Source organism: Nicotiana tabacum, chromosome 13 (assembly GCF_000715075.1).
Source record: "Nicotiana tabacum cultivar K326 chromosome 13, ASM71507v2, whole genome shotgun sequence".
Lineage (NCBI taxonomy): Eukaryota > Viridiplantae > Streptophyta > Magnoliopsida > Solanales > Solanaceae > Nicotiana > Nicotiana tabacum.
In genome coordinates this window covers 116,230,440-116,248,658 of record NC_134092.1, presented here as the reverse complement: position 1 = coordinate 116,248,658, position 18,219 = coordinate 116,230,440, and the positions used below count along the sequence as shown (strand labels likewise).

The window sequence follows — 18,219 nt, the reverse complement described above, 5'->3', positions numbered from 1 at the left end:
ATTTCAACCATTTCCTTGACTTTTAAATTCTTTTGGTCCTCTTATTCTCCATTTCCTCTCCCAACATCTTATGTATGCTTCCAAAGGCTTTGCTTCTTTTGTGTTTTCCTTCTTTTAATAATTTGTCATATGTATTATTTAAGATTTTAGTAAGATCCTTGAGATCTTCTTCAGTTTGGCTCAATGTATCAAGATTCTTTTTGGTGTAATCTCGAGAGTTCTACTTTGCCTAATACTATCGTCGTCGTTGTCTAATACTGTTTGCTCTAATTGCTTGAATTCTTTCATTGGTCTATAAGTATACACCTTCTTAAGAATACACATTTTTAAGAGATTGTAAAGTACTTATCAACTTCTGTTAAAGTAAAATTATATATTAGTTAAATAAACAGAACAAGAGAGAAATAAAGATACATTTGAGTTTATGCAAATGCATCTTCTTAACAATTCTTTTTCTAACATAGAGCTGAGTAAAAGACCACATAGATGAGCCAGGAGTATTGACAGTTTTCTCTTCAAAGACTACTCTTTTCATTATTAATTGTTTTGTTTGAGATGCAACAAAGTTTCAATTAATTAAGAACATTATTTTTAGTCTTATAGGAAAATAATTACAATTTAGATAATGCAAATTTAATAAATCGTTACCTTATAAAAAATTACACAATGCAACTCCAACATTATCGCTTCCAACAAGTTAATAAATTGGCAAATAACTCACAATACTATGTCAATGTATTTTCGAAGAAATAACTGGTGCAATGTCAAGGTAATTTTGCACTAGTTTTGTAACGTCAACGGCAATGGTAGACCGAAAGTATGACGTAGGGCATAAATAATCCTTTTTACATAGTAAAGGGATATTTTTTACACCTTTTCCCCATTTAATAAGGTCAAAAATTCGATGCCTGTTCCATAAATGCAAATTTCATTCATTGTCCGGTTGAGTACAGTAGCTTACCACACTACTCTTCCAGCCCAGAAACGATATCTGCTCAAAACAACACTTATTAGTAATGATACTACTGTATCCTAACTTTAGTTTCTCTAAGTTCCAACTTAGCTTACACATTAGTTTACTTTAGCTTAACACCCCAAAAAAACAAATCATATTTTCATGCCGCAAGTAAAAATAAGCAGTCTAAAACCAAAGAAAGAATAAAAATGTGATCTGAAACTGACGCCTCGAACAGCCCCATCAATAATAAACAACTGAACTGAAATCGAAGCATCGAACAGCCCCATCAAATTTTATTACTTTGCCGCAAACGAAGACATGTATAACAGATTCTTTATCTTACAAGGAATGAGTTAATACAAGTGAAAAAATCAAGGGTGACTCCTAATACAACAGACGGCCAAAATTGGAGCGCTGAGGGCTGGGGATGACCTACTCTATTATGTACATTCGATAAGCATTCATGTATCCTAGTATACTGATGACAAAAATGGATTTTGGGAAGTAACATTGTACAAGTGTGTAATGTCAGGTTGGATCGTTGAACCAATTGCTGAACAAGCCGCACTTTCTGCTTTACTGCTTTTCTGTTACACTTCTAGCAGTAAGCGGCATGATTCCCTCGGGGATAATGATACGAATAACCCTCTACAAAAGTCTAAATTTTGTCACAGAGAAGTGTGATGGATCCGGTTTGATGCAAACCATGTACTCTAATACTGGAATTAAAGAATATCACCTGATCGGAACAAATGTACCTGAAATGTCAAGGAATATCAAGAGATGTGTCAGATGACCAGTGAAGAGGGACTATATCATATATTCAGTGCAAAAGGGTCATAATGGTCCACAACGAAATATTTGCCAGTCGAGAGATAAATCTGGCAACTACTTTGAGAGACAAAGGAGAGATGTATTACTTCTACAGTTTCAAAAGAAGATAGAAACAGAACAAGCCTAAGCGGGCATGGAAGAAAACATACCACAGAACCTGAAGATTCAATGATCTTAGCTTCTTTCATTTAATTATTTATTTTTAGACCCTCACCCCTTTGTTAGCTAGGCTTAGCACACACTATCAGTAGGAAATGCACATTTCAAGCAACAAGTTGTATCACCAACTTTTAGCATATTTTCAACCAGGTCAAAAAAGCTACATAGTTGCCCAAAGAAGCACTATAAGAAGCTTCATTTAAAACCCTCTCCCCTCCCAACTCCCCACACACAACGAGAAATAAAGAATAAATGAGGAAACCAAATGTTCAGTGCATAAATAGATGGATCGACGATTTATGCGAGAAAAGTGCAAAAACATAAAACAAGAACTAACTTAAATCAAACAAAAGAAAGTGGCACACCTTTGGACTTGTATATTGCTAATGGGCACTTTCCAAGTGGGTTCCGACCAAGGCATCCAATTTGACCAACCAAAATGCAACTGCAGATGAAGTCTGGGGTATGCTTGAAAAGCTTGCAATAATTTCTTCCGGGTCATAATTCGATCCCAAAGTATGAGCAGATTCACACAACCAATCATCATTGATAGCAGTGACAAAATCAGCAAGAACCTACAAGGTATTTCAAAATAGAAGTCCAGTTATGTGAGACTGATAAGGTCAAGTTTCTAAGTAAATAATCTCAAACACAATATGGATCTAGCAACAGTTGGAAGGGTATTGTTCTAGACTTTACGGATCTCTGCTTATTTTGAACTCCAAAATGCGACTCCTGCGAAATTAAGATCAATTATCAAAAAGATACTGAAGGACAGGCAGTATTTGTCACCTGTAAAATCTCTGATAAAGTTGAGGCTCTGCGCAGTCTTTTGATCCAAAGATTGTGGGAAGATCTTCTCCAAGTAGCAACTAGGGCATCTTCAGGCATTACTGACTGCAACATTATAAATGATAAAACATAAATCAGATTTTTAATTGCAAAAACATAAGTTGGATGGTTAACTGCGTGGCACTTCACAGAACAAGTAACTTTAAGACTATGAAGGTGCATATCAGGTAGTTTAAGTCTATTTTCAATTTCAACTCAGCTATCTGAGGCCTGTCTTGCTTTTTCTTAGGACTGCTTGTACGCACCTCAACTAATCCACCGGAGAACCTGACGAGCCCACAAACACAGGCCGACAAGGTAATCCTGCTTACCAAGGCTGGAGCAGTTGGGCTCACACCAAGTGTTCTAATTGGGAGTCAAATCTGAGATTGTGAGGTTGTTACTCACATGCTTCAACCACTAGGCCATGCCCAATAGGGACCTTATACTGCACAACTTGCAGTAAGCAAGACATGGAAAGTAGTTTGTCTAGCTTGTATGTGGACAACTTGAACGGGAAGAAATAGAAGAACATGAACCTTTTAAGCAAGATATGCATACCACTCAAAATGATACAAGTATCTCATGCATTGTAACATATCTAACCTACTCAACAAGCTCAATAAAGGGTTCTTGTGTATTTGGAGCACTTTATATTTGTACTTTTAAAATGGACACTAAAATATGGACATATAATACTAGCTGCAAAAGCATTAGAATGCCTGCTCACCTCAATTGCATGTACTGCAGCTTTAAGTGACTGCAGTTCCGATGGGAGAATTTTATGCTTTGAGAACTTATCAGGGTCTAGGTTCTGCCTACATGTTGCAGTATGAATGGTATATCTTTCTTCAAGATCAAAATCAAGCTCGAACGTAGTGTGGCAAATCCTGCAGTGCTTCTCATCCCTCCAGTATAGATCATGACACTGTTCACACCTTGCAAGTGAATCAAGATAAGACCTTTTCCCACATTTCACAGCCGCAAGATTACAATAAAATGATTTCCATATCCATGAGTCAAAAGCTTGAGCATTGTTCCATTTTTCTTGCTGATGTTCTCCTTTCCTCCCTACAGGCACCTGCGAACCAGTAGAACCATTGTGCACTTCAACCAGGCCTAAGTTGTCCACATCAGAAACTGCAGATGATGAACTATCTTCCCTAGAAAAATTCCTTCCACAGAGAGGTGATTGCCTATCTCCTAAATCATTCAGCAAATTCGACATTGCTCGGCAAAGGAAGGTTTCCCGTTTCTCCAAAGATGCAACTAGAAGAGCCTCTCGTGTACCTCTACGGTCCAACGCAGACAACAAAGAGCATAAAGACTGCAACCAGATTAAAAACAAAGGGAAAAGTTCATTTCTTGAAAGTTGTTGCAGCTACAAACATAAGAAACAGAAGTGCCGAAAATATACTAAAGTACCTCTTCAGTATCAATCACCTCCCAGTGACCATCTTCAGAAGATTCAAAATAAATCCTCCTGTGCCCAGGATCCAGATCATTGCAAGGGCCCAAGAAAATCCAGTATCTATTGTACCTACGGTCAGAACCGAGGAAGATAGACTGCATTGGGTGCAAATCGTCTCCAGCTTCCAGTTCTTTGGCATTCTTTGCAGTGCTAGGTGACTTATTTTTCTCCCAGATTTGTGACATTGATGCTGAAGAATCAACAGGTTCAAGTTCCAACGACACTGTTGAATCTTGATTACTATAAAGTCCACTATGACTTTGTGCTTGCCCAGTCAAGTAGGATGACTTTGCTGATGACCTCTTTATTTTTCCACCAGAAGCATGATGAATCCTCGCAGGAGCATATTCTACACTGGACGGCATCGGATCCTGCAGACAAAACTTGTCACTAATTAAAATGCACAAAAAGAAGCCGATCTGACATACAAATGCACTTCTTTATCTTCATGTGTTAGTGCCGTGAATAACGGCAATACTCATACAATATAACAATATCTTCTTTTTATCAGTACTCGATATATAGCAATATCAAAAGAAAGGATCGGTAACCAACAAAGAGACAACAAATACAGGCCTATTACAATAGGAAGACATGATTTTTCCATGGACATGGAAGGAAGAAGAAAAGAAAAGGGCATCTACATGATGCTTTTCATGGACTGGCTTCAACTGTGCCGTCTAACAATGATCAGCAACCTAGCCTTTTGCCTTCTTCTACATTGGCAATTGAACAAAAAGGAACATAGTCCTATTCGTTTGTACTGCCATATAGCTTCACACACTTTGATATACTTATAAGTCATAAAGCACCAAGGCACTGCTAATCACCATGAATTAGAAACAGATGAGCTTCCCCCTCAAAGTTGTTAACTAATGCGACACACTATATTTTCCTACTCTTTTTTTTGGGGGGGGGGGGGGGATAACCAAGAAATCCGTTGTTTCCATCTTCGGAACTTGATGGAAAATGGATACGCCCTTCCATTCTTCTCCATTTAAATACTGGCAAGGTCCAGTAGCCAGTATTTGAACTCGTGATGTGCACCTACTGCACATTCCCAGTTGTATTACCTTCGTTGTTACTTGTTAAACCAAAGCCCTAGGAGCGACTCGTTTTCTTGACTGCAACAGCAATCCATCGTCCTCCACCAGAAATAATGTAAAAGTTGTAAGGCTTCTATTGATGTCTTCAGTTGACCTCTTGCTTTACCTTTTCCTTTTATCTCTTTTGGTTGTTAATAGGTCCAGAGCTGTTTCCTTACTTGTTCATGTATTTTTGTTCCAGAGTAACAGTACTGTATCAGCAGTTATAGAGAAGGGTGTGGTTTCCTTATCTACCTTTTGCCACCAATTTTCAAGGTTTATCTTTCAGCTCAGAAGTTTCTCAGAAATTTACCTACTAGCAAAAATTAGTTAGCATGCTCATGGAGACAACAAAATGTGTTAAAAGGCAAAATTGAACACAGTAAACGAGACACGCAAATAGGAAGGCAGAAGAGTTTGAGGGCATGATAACCTTTTTCCTTTAGGGCATGATAACCTAGAGGGTAGTGTTCCTTTAAAGGACATAATGGACTCATATCGAACTTTTTACCTTCTCAGCGTTGCTGGATGCAGCAGTAAGAAGATCAACCAATGCCACCAAGGCATTCAGCTTCTCTTCGATACCTAGATCTGAATATTCACCTTCCATCAGCCCCAACAACCATGCTTCTCCTGAGTAGCTTTCATCAATTTCAGTATTTACTGTTGACGAACTGTTCCTATTTTCAAACTGACATCTCCGTCCAGATTCAGCTGGAACTAGTTCGTGGGACTCACAGTCTGAATTATCTCTGATGTATCCAGTAATAACCTCGGCGTCATCTCCTTCGGAATCTGAGAAAGAAATTTCAGATTCCTCTGAAGAAGGATTAATACGTAGACGGTACCCTGAAGATGAAATCTTTTCAAACAAGGTAATGTCACTAGAAAGGGTTGCGCTTATTAAATCTTCTAGCTGAATGGTTGTTGCTGCCAGATTCAATTCAACAATCTTCAAGACAAAAGGAAAAGATTCATTAACCGAAGCATTTATGATGTAAAGAAGGCGGTGCTAAATGATAATAGTAAGGACCAGAATTAACATCCACTTACAGATTGCAGTTTTGCCAGCTCATGAACTTTCATTCCATTAGTTCCTTCAATTAGCAGAATGCTAAAAAGTTCGCCCTTCAGTGTACCACGGGTTAACCCATATTTGGCCATCAAACTAACTTCCTAAGAAACAAGAAACCAAAAAGAACAAAACGAAATGAAAATTACAGAGTAACATCATGAATCAAACAGCAGAACTTCCTGCAAGACACTCCTCCGAAGGATGACAATTTGCATTATTAGGTGTCGTAAGATTTAAGGCTTTTTTCAAGAAAATATCAAGACTAATAACAGTTTATAGTTAGCAGGATGCTGAGCCGTTCACTAGATTTGCCATCACATAGAACAGAGAGAGTGCTCTGCCACATAAAAACAAAAACACTAAGATGTGTATGGGGCTTTCTGGAAAGAGTTGAATTAGATAATAAATAACAGTATTTGTCCACTTTACTCCCCAGTGAAGGCTCGGCACTTCCAACAGTTTATATCTTACAATGAAATATGGCCACTTATAGATCGAAAAGCCTCAAAACACCCAATGACAAGAACCTTAGAGCATGACTTATAGCCACTTGACATATCAAATATGCAAGAATACAATTAAATCAGTAGACAGAAGCTGAAGTACCTTGCTGAGAGCCTCCTGAGGTACTCTACCATGTTTGGACCCAAAACCAGCAGCAACCAAGACTTGCCGTAGTATCTCTGTCCATGTTAAGGCATTGAGAGAACTTATCCAGAGTTTCAGACTAAATTCTTCATGTTCAATCTGTGTTGAAATAAAATAAGTGCTTCCTCTTTCAGAATATAGCAATTAGCACACTTCAGATTTCAAAAAACAGAGATAACAGAAGTTTGTCAGCAGAATAGACAAGCATATAAATAATCAAACGGCATATACCCTCTCAAGGGAACGAGATTAGCAAACCCATTACACCATTTGATATCCAAGGATTAATCATTTCCCAGGACCAGTATTACCATTGCAACTGTGGAATAAAAGTATCTGAAGAATGCATAGAGGGAGATTGCATGTAGAATATACCAAATGTAAAAGGTGAATCTAGGACCTATACCTTTCCTTTAATTTGTTTTTGTGATAAAATTATTAAGGACCATCTACCTTCATTACATGCACTTCCTGGAGAATTCAAGATTATAGGCCCGTAACTTTCCCTTTCGTCCCATTTTCAGTAAAGTATAATTCATGTCAACTCTCTGAATTGATTCAAGTATAAGCAAATATATACTAATATGCTCCAGGATACTTTGTACAAACTTATAGGGTTAGGCGTGTAGGTGTAGGTCAGGGAATCACCCCAATAGAAATAGAGTATAAAAGTGCAGCACAAATTGTGGGATAGCTGATGACATGATCAAGTTCTCTTTTTTAACATTTCTACCATATTTTAGATTCCTTCCCCTTTCATTTTCTGAAGCATCATTGTTTCTCCCCTTCTCTTCTCTTTATTGTCCTACCAAAGTAGTGTAACCTCCTTTGTAGCAAAGTGACAATAATCAAATCAATAATCCACATTCTGATTGAAGTTCTAGGAAGCACTAGCCAGATAGCAAATACATACAAATTGCAGTATAAAAATTGTCTCACAGCTGCTTCTTAAAGACTCAAACTCATGTTAAAATAAAAAGCCTTAAAAGTGCCAATGGATCTGAATGCATGTAGACTCACTGAGTGAACCAATCCCAAGAAATTGCACTTTCTGCTTGCTTGATGAATTAATCCACTGTCAAGCTGAATTTCAACATCTGCCAACAGAAGCTGGAGAAGGGCTAAATGAACTTGACCAAGGAGCAAGGAATTCTGAAAGCAACAAGAATCATATCAAAATCGGAAAGTTATAGACATCTGATCACCATCTTCAGAAGCAGCTATCAGGTCTCAATAGACAATGATGGAGAATAACTAGTAGAGGGCTGAACTTACTTTTTCATGAAACGCTTGAGCAAACTCATCAATTGTGATGGAACAAATATCAATTCTTGCCGCGTATGTACAAAGAAAGTAGAAGACCTGCAAAAACAAACTGCATATTAGCCCATATGCTTTTTATAATGGACAAAAGGAAATAGGAAAAAAGAAAGTAAGCTTATGTTAAGTAAAGTATCAAAATGCAAAATGCTTCACCACTTTTATGGATCATCTTTGTGCAACTTTATTGAGAACAAGAGCAGTAAATCTTTTTAACAAACAGTACATTAACAATGAGGCATACCAAGTGAGCACTAACCATGACAATCTAATATTCATTTTTTTTATTTGTATTAGCACCATGACTCAGCAAAAAATATTATTTCCCGAGTACCTTGAAAAGTTTCTTGACAAGCTCTGGAGAGGAATCCCACGGTCGAATGTAGATAGGCAGCTTCATTATTACTGAATCCGGAGGAAATTTTGGAAGTAAACCTAAAGCATTAAGGAATTTTGTTAGACATGGATTGTAAATCTGTATTCAAAGCAAATTGATGACTGGTGAATTGTGTAATATCACTTGGCCACTGACAGCAATTAGACCATATAATATAACAATTAACTAACATTTGCAAAGAGGATAGAGAAAAAATAGGGGGCCTTATTCTACCTTTGCAAAGTGAACAGCCACGTAGTCCATTGTTTGCGAAGTGTGTACAGCATGTTAATGAGTTAGGTCCTGCTTCCAACTCCATTAACTCAAGTTCCTCATCATCCACTAGTGACTCCAACTGAGTAAACTCTTCTTGGCACTTCCTTTTTTTGATAGGTAAGACATCTTGGCACTTTCTCTCTTCCAGCGCAAGTTCACATTTTTCCTTACGAGGCAGCTTCTGCTTTTCAATCCTTTTATTCTCTGGCTGCAATTATGAAATGCCAAACTAAAATCAGCCAAACCACTATATATCAAAAAAAGCAACTCCAACCACTAACAATAGAAGCTTTTCAGCATTAGCCAGACTAATACCTTTCTGCTTTTCACGCCAACCTTCTTCGTATCCTGCAATTTCTTTTCAATTTTTCTCTGCATATAGAAGTTCAGCTAGCAATTAACAACCTTCGCAAAGAATCAGAAAGGGAACTTGGAAGACATGCATGTACTACAAATTGCTAACTAAATATCAAAGGCATGGCCTGAGGCTCAACCAAAATAGACTGACGCTGCAGCAACTTCTTCTTTCTCTCTTTAGCACTCTCTCCAAAATCAACACCAGTGGGGACGTCTCCGGCATCAGGATTTGTTGCCCGCCAAACTGTCATCAAACCCTTCCCCATGCCATGTTTTCTAATTGAAGCCCTCTTCTCAGTCATTAAACCTTTCCCAGTGCCATACTTTTTCACCGAAACGTCTTTTGTTGTTATCAGACCTTTCCCAATACCATGCTTCTTAACAGGAGGGCTACTTTCACATGAAGCTCGGCAATGCGAGTTGGCAGGTGCAGAGACCTGGTTTGGAAAAAAAGGTTAAATACAAAGAGAATATAACAAACTGACAATAACTAATTGTTGATAATGAGCAGTTAGAGGATATGAACATTTGTCCTGGAATCTATCTTGCCTACCTTTCTCCTCTTAGTCGCTCTTTGGTTTTCTTGGCTCGCATGACTAGAAATTCTGGAACCTGATCGTGGAAGAAAAATAAAAGAACAAGATTTAGTACAGCAAGTATACAGAAAGAGGTAACTGGCAGTCTGGCATTAATCAGCCATAGAAACAAATAGAAGAGGAAGATGTAATAGCGTTCCACAATGACAAGTGGCTATTGTCTAACCTTTCCTACTCTACTCATTACCATTAGAATCATCTCTTCATGTGCACAGTTATAAACTTTGAGATTTGTTTCCTTTTATCCCTCTTCTCTCTATGTGCATAGCAAGGCTAGCCATTGGAGCATCAAATGCCAAGCAATGTCATCTATCAGCAAAATTTTGAATATTTGAGTCAAATGCTCATAGGTAGATATATGTTGAGAAGAAGCTGACCCACTTCGCTTTCGCCTGAGCTATACTTTCTTCCTTTGGAAAAATCAAACAACATTTTTTTTTGATGTATGGATAAATCAAATATAATTTCATCGATACCACGCCAAGGCACCATCCTCCGTAGCTTCTTTTTCTTCTAATCAACTGTCCCTTAGCTCCATCCTGATATCATTTCAGCTACTGTCCTAGGCTAACCCCTTGGATATTGAAGGTTGTAAATGACAGGCACAAAGTTCCAAAGCAAAGTCTCGACCCCCCCCCCCCCCCTCAAAAAAAAAAAAGACACTTCTCATGCTTTTTGCACATGCAACACTGCTCACCACCATAAACCTCTCTTCCTAAGATTGTCTACCGTTGGATAGCTCCCCAAGCAGGACACTATACAAAAACATATAGAGAACCTACTGCAGATATATAGTACTGAATCCATCGCCGCCTCCTGCCGAATCTGATAATATCTATCTAGCTCTATACACACAGAAACAAACACACAAACGCACACATATATGTATATATGGATTTAAGTTATATAAGTGTATTATAACCTTTGATAGCAGGTAAATACCATATTTATCAAATTACCAATTAATGTTTATCAAGAGTTTTACACTGACAATGCACAGAACTTAAACTCTATTTTAGACTGACTTCAATTTACACCGAGTGTGACCAAAGTCAAAAGAAGCTGTAGCGTCAGTAGGGACGGACTCAATTGCTTATAACAGACTGACTTCATTCGCTACATAAGCCCGTAGCTATACTTTTAACCAGAGCTAGAAATGGAACACAACCATATACAGAACTATCACCTATACAATCAACAATCAAAAGCTTCATAAAAATTCACACAAAATGTGAAATGAATTTTTCTAGACAAGTTACCTTTCTTCTGGCGGAGACAAAAAGCATTTTCAGGAAGAGAATTAAATTCTTCACCAAGTGGAGGACCGTCCTTTCTGAAAATTTTAGCTAAAATATAATCCCGTGAATACAATACCTCCTGAAGCCGAAGTCTATAATCATCCTCATTTAAAAACTGTTTCTGCTGTTGCTGTTGCTGTTGCTTCCTTTTACAATTCTTCTTCTTTTTAGTGCAATTCACTGATTTTTCAATTTGGCAACTACTCTTCACTGAATTCTGCTTGCTCTGATTTTGCTTCTTCTTCGCCGCCATAGTATTTTTAGTTAAGTTCAATCAGCCATTAGAGAAGCAGAGATAAGACTTTGTTTTTAACTCTACGAGAGTTTGAGAAAATGGAGAAGATGACTGGGGTTTAACAAATGTAGGGTTTTGGGTTTAATGTTGGGATATTTTTCTATTTCCACTTTTTTTAGTAGCTTTTTTCTTTAATTGTTCTGGAGTTGTTCGAATAAAATATCCTGAGTTTGAACCGGGGTCAGTAATGCACCACATCTCGACCGAATCGGTTTAACACTTCACTCCGGTTTGAGGAGCTAAGATGGGGGAGAGATGTGAAATATGTAAACAATAAGCGATCAATTTGTCTTTTTATTTTTGTCCAAAATAAGTATCTATTTATATAATCAAAAAAAAATTTAATTTGCTTTTCCAAAATTACACTTATGTATGTATCCCTAAAAAGTCTTTTACTCAGTCACATTAACTATGCTGTAACATTTAATTAAGGATAGTTTAGTCACACTAATTATTTTTGTCTAGAATTTTATATTTCCTTAATGGGTGTGTCCAATTCAAACTGGTCACTTATTGTGAACCGGAGGGAGTAAAGTGTTATTTATAGAAAACAAATCATGGAAGAAAAGGCTTATAGCCTGTTTAGCCAAGCTTCTTTGGATGCAAAAACGATTTTTTTTGTCAAAAGTACTTTTTTCTAAAATTAAGGTGTTTGACCAAGCTTTTGAAAGAAAAAAATGCTTTTGAGGAGAAGCAGAAGCAGTTTTGAAGAAGTAGAAAAAAATAACTCCTCTCCAAAAGTACTTTTTGAAAAGCACTTTTGAGAAAAATACACTTAGAAACGGTTTTTTAAAACTTGGTCAAACAATAATTGATGCTCATAAGTATTTTTCAAATTAATTAGCCAAACACAAACTGTTTCTTACCAAAAGTACTTCTCAGAAAAGCACTTTTAAAAAAAAATACTTCTCAAAATAAACTGATTTTTGCAGCTTGGTCAAACGGGTTATTAATATTGCAAACCCTCTTTACTAGTGTAATTCTATTAATAGGGAAGATAGAGCGTACGCAGATATTAACTCTGCGTTACGCACTTAGAGAAACTATTTCCTATAAAAGTATAAGATGGAGACGGTGTTTGTAGTAATACTCAATCTTTTAATAGTAAAAGTTGACACATCGGTTGCACAGAAGATATGGTTAAAAGTTAAAAATTGTATCCTTCAAAAATATTTTTCTCACTGAAAATATTTTTCTCACTGAAAATATTTTTTACTAAAATAAAAAATGAACGTCATTTTTTTTTACAAATATTTCATGGATTATGCAACTTTTCATGTTTCGATCAACATTTTGATATTATTATCACTCCTTAATACTTAATAGTACAATACAAATCATATACTTGTATCCTATAGTGTACCTATGTCACGACATAAATATCCTTCCGTAGGATGTCTTGATAGCACCTAGTTTTAGGGACTAGGTAAGATTAATATTTACTGAAATAATAACAATATTAATTAACAACTCACAAATACGAAATAGGAGTCTCTATACAATATTTGCAATCCCAAAACCGATAGTACAAGTTATAACCTCTGCTGAGTTACTAGAAAGCCTATAAATATAACTGTTTTGAAGTAGAGATAAAACAGTGCAAGTACAATATCAGAAGGTGACTCTGAAACCTGTGAACGCAGCAACAGGTTTACCCTGAGTCTCCACAGCAAGATCCGTACTGCTAGCGAGCGGTCAACTAACTCCACATTACCTGGCTCTGTATAAAAAAATGTGCAGAAGTATAGTATGAGTACACCACAGTCGGTACCCAGTAAGTATCAAGACTAACCTCAGTAGAGTAGTGACGAGGTACAGTCAAGACACTCACTAGTCAAATAACTTGTGCCATACAAAAATAATCGAAAACAAATAGCAGTGATAACAACAATAATCAACTAGTTATATAAACAGGAAGAACACCATAATTATTACTCAGACGAATAAGAAAAACACAAGTACAGCCAATTAAATAAGTCTTTCAAATATAAATCTTTCACATATAATTTTTTCGAATAAATACTCTCCAAATGTATTTCTTCAAATAAATATCCTTCGAATATAAAACTCTTTCAAATCAATATCTCATGTCATAATCATAAAATACGGTTCTCAACCCTCTTTTATATTTTCGCGGCACCTCATGCCCATATCTCTATCACAACCGCACGGACGACTCTCGTGCCAAATATGTCAATACATAAAATTCGCATGATTTAATTCATTTTCAATAAAGTAAGGTTACAGTTTTTAAACCAAGTAAGAATTCAACAAATGAATGAGTTTAGTTTAGAAATAGTTTGAGTGAAGAAAAATAATATTTTCAATTTAAATAAAACATCAAATAATCTACTTATTTGGATGCAAAACTTATTAATTTAAAATATAATAGTAACTTATTTTATTTAAAATAACCCAGTCATCAAAAATCGGTAAAAATCAGAAATATAAATTTTCAAAGTCTCATACTAAAAAGCTCGAGCCAACACAATACATCAAGAAATACAAACACATATTAAAATCAAATAATACATCACGTACGATCACAAGGATTTACCTATCACGGAAATACAAAATAACTAAAGACAAGTGCAACCATAGAGAAATGTCAACAGAGGGGCACTCCCGAGATACCGTCTCGTAATCCTAAAAGTAAATGTGTAAGAACAACAATGCTCTTAGGCCATCACAAGTCATCACAATTCAATTCCCGACATAACCCACCTTATCTCGCCACGTGTGCAACAATAAAGTAAATGCCCGCATTGTCTCACAGCACGCGCATAATAATATTCCCACTTTGTCTCGTCACATACGCAACTAGCCCACCTTATCACACCGCATGTGCATAAATCAATAGTAATAATAGCACGACAGAAACCTCGTGCAAACACCCGAACAAACCTCCCAACAATATCACGCGCCAATATCACAATATCTCATAAATTGCACCTCAAGTGCTCAAATATCACAACATATCATAGATTGTACATCAAGTGCTGAATATTACAACTTGCCACAGAAATAAATAATATATTATTTTTCACATTAAGGAGCCCATGGCTCGACCATAATGTGCACAAAAACCTTAATAAAATATCCGGGAGTGAACAACTCAACAAAATAATATTTCACGTAAAATCAAGGTGGCAATCACACCAAATTATCATATAAAAACAAATCCAACAAATAAGGATTTAGGCATGACAAATAGAGGATTTAATAAGTGCCAATAATTTTTAATTTAATACATAAGGGCGTTTAAGGATTTTAACCAATGTAATTTGCACATATAAACCAAGTACGTACTCGTCACCTCGCGTATATGATTTTCAATTACACAATTTGCACATAAGACTCAATGCCTAAGGGGTATTTCCCGCACTCAAGGTTAGGCAAAATACTTACCTCAAACCATGAAATTATTTACTCTGTTGTGGCTTTGCAACGCGAATTAGCCCCCGAAAACCTCGTATCTAGTCATAATTAATTTGATTCAGTCCACACAATTATAGGAATTAATTCCAGATCAAAATACTAATATTTTCCCACAAAAATCCGAAATTACACTCCAAAAATCACTCATGGGGCCTACGTCTCAGAATCCGATGAAACTCACAAAATACGACAACCCATTCAATTACGAGTTCAACCATACTAATTTCACTCAAATCCGACTCCGAATCGGTATTCAAATCCCAAAAATTCATTTTTATGAAATTTCTACAATTTTTCCCAAATTTTCATCTCAACATATTGATTATATGATAAAACCAATGATAAATTCATGTATGTTAACCAAATCTGAGTTAGAACCACTTACCCCGGTGAATTTCTTGAAAATCCCACGAAAAATCGCCACAAACCAAGTTCCCAATGTCCAAATATGAAATAATAACCTAACCCTCGGCTATATAGTACCAAGTCTGCTTTCCCAATGTGCGGTCTGCACATTTTCAAGTGCTGCCGTACATTTCTAAGTTCTGTGGCCGCACAATTTTGAGTGCGGTCGCACTTCACTGTGACAGCTTAGTAGGCTTCAGTAAAATGCCCATAACTTTCTGTACAAATATCTAAATAATTAATGATATACCTTTCTGTAAACTAGATTCAAAGGGCTACAATTTCGTTTTTGAATCAGCTCCTAATTCGTTGTAGATTAAAAGATATAAGCCTCCGAAATCAGACCATCGAACCTGCAGAAACCCCTGATGTGTGGCCGCAGACAAAATTGTGCGGTCCGCACTTTTTCTCTGCGGTCTGCATATTTTCATCTGCTACAGCACATTTTCATCTGCTACAACACTCGAAAATATGCCTGAGCACATGAAATTGTGTGGTCCGCACTTCCAACATTCTACAACAATATCAGAGTGCCAAAATGCCCAGACTCGTTCAAAACTCAACCCAAAACTCATCCGAGCCATTCGGGATCCCGTTAAAATATACCAACTAGTTCCATAACATAACACGGACCTACTCGAGGACTCAAATCACATCAAACAATATCAAAATGACGAATCGCACCTCAAATCAAAATCTATGAACTTTGAACTTTCAAATTCTATATCTTGTGCCGAAACACATCAAATCAATGCGGAATGACTTCAAATTTTGCACACAAGTCATAAATGACATAACGGAGCTATAAAAATTTTCAGAATTAGATTCCGACCCCAATATCAAAAAGTCAACTCCCTGGTCAAACTTTTCGAAAATTCAATTTTCGCCATTTCAAGCCAAATTCCACTACGGACTTCCAAATAATTTTTTGGACACGCTCCTAAGTCTAAAATCACCATATTAAGCTATTGGAATCATCAGAATTCGAATCCGAAGTCGTTTTCACATAAGTCAAATCTCCGGTCAACTTATTTCATGTAAGCTTCAAAATGAGAATTGTTCTTTTAATTAAATTCTGAATCTTCCGAAAATCAAACTCGACCACACCCGCGAGTCATAATACATATTACGAAACTGCTCGAGACCTTAAGTCACTGAAAGGGGCGTTAATTCTTAAAACTACAAGTCGGGTCGTTACAACCTAATTGTATAATTACTATATGCCATCTACTTTCATACATGGGTGAAGTTAGAGTCTCCATGTCGGACTCAGTAGCTTTGGTTCAAATCCTATATTTATCTTTAAAAATCTATTAAGTATTTATAAATTATTAATTTAGAACCCAATAAAATAAAAAAAAATTAGAATCCTTAACTCACGGGCTTCAAATCGTGGCTCCCCATTTGCTTTCATATCCACCCATCCAAAAAAATAAATAAATTATTATCTTATTTACTTTGACTTTGATAAACTAACTATTTGTTTGCTACAAACACAAATAAAATAATTAAACTTAGTATTCTACTTGATTTTTCTTAACTTTTGATTTAAAAAAAGGCGTGAAACTTAAATAACTCACTCATAATATTTTTAAAAAGATTACGTGGTACATACAATTAGGTCGAAAAAATCCTTTTGGAATAAGTATTAAATTGCTTGTGAACCTTCATATACTGTTTTATTCAATATTTGTTCAATTACTCTTTTACATGCAAATATAATATAGACATTAGGTTTGCTAGTAATGATATCCCCCAATATAGCAAAACTAGTTGTCATTTCATCTGTTGCCGGAGATGTAAGGATTGATACATATAATAACGTTTTTTATTTAATTGATAATCATATAAAAACATGCGATATTTTAGCCATTTGCATCAAGCTCGAACTTCCTTCCTTCACCCCCCCCCCTCCCCCACCACACACACAAAAACAGAAGCACACACTATACTAAGAGGTAAAATTGATTGGTAGCGTGTTTAATCAAACTAGTAATTTTCTCTCTGACAACGGATCTCATACTCCCCCCCATAAATTAAAATTCATAACCTCAATTATTACGGAAATATTGTTCCATTTCTCTTCAATCAAATATTATTTTCAGTCTATGCTTAATCGACAACCTTCAATGGGAGTGCATGCTCACAATAATTGTCACAAGAGTTTACAAAAATCAACAGTAGCTAAAACAGGTTGCACAGCTTAGTTGTCGCATGCATGTTTGTGTTAGGAATTTGTCCTGATTTTCTTACCTTATTTAGATTTATTCTTTTACTTGAAGAAAAGGTAGAATATCAACCATAATTGCTTTACTTTTCCTTAACATCTTGTTTGGATGGTTGTTACCCATTGTATCGCGTTATATTGTTATCCCAAAATAATATTTGTTTTGATTGTTTATTTAAAATTAATTGTATCGTATTGTTAAAGGCATTGTTCCGGAACAACCAAAAGCCTCATTTTATGAAACAACTGATTTTGTGTGGTGGGATCGTTTTCTATTTTCTTTTCTAATTATGCCCTTACTTATTACTCCATAATTCTATTTTATCATTTAAATTTTTATTTATTTTAACTCCAAATCTCCAACCTATTGACCTACTTTGTCTTTTTCCATCTTTTCTAGAGTTTGTTTGCCCCGTTCTTTTTATCCAAGTCTCCGTTCGATTCTTTGTCTCTTTCCATCGTTAAATTTATTTTTTTCTAATATTAGTTAACCTTTTTTCAGGGTTTTGCTCTTGTTTCCATGCCACCTAATTAATGATAAATTAGTAGAAAGATATTTTCTTAAATTAT

At 36.1% G+C, this 18,219-nt stretch overlaps 1 protein-coding gene across 1 annotated transcript; it reads right to left on the bottom strand.

The window, feature by feature from the left end:
• Nucleotides 1–1,218: 1,218 nt before the first annotated feature.
• Nucleotides 1,219–11,699, bottom strand: LOC107766955 (homeobox-DDT domain protein RLT3). The gene is made up of 16 exons (XM_016585873.2): nt 11,246–11,699; nt 9,944–10,002; nt 9,528–9,827; nt 9,349–9,405; nt 8,992–9,241; nt 8,716–8,816; nt 8,337–8,423; nt 8,082–8,213; nt 7,020–7,160; nt 6,392–6,514; nt 5,850–6,290; nt 4,208–4,624; nt 3,513–4,109; nt 2,744–2,848; nt 2,317–2,526; nt 1,219–1,716 (listed from the first exon to the last, which is right to left on the bottom strand). Exons 1-15 carry the CDS (start codon nt 11,535–11,537, stop codon nt 2,335–2,337), a joined length of 3,294 nt encoding a protein of 1,097 aa, XP_016441359.2. The 5' UTR covers nt 11,538–11,699; the 3' UTR covers nt 1,219–1,716; nt 2,317–2,334.
• Nucleotides 11,700–18,219: the final 6,520 nt, after the last annotated feature.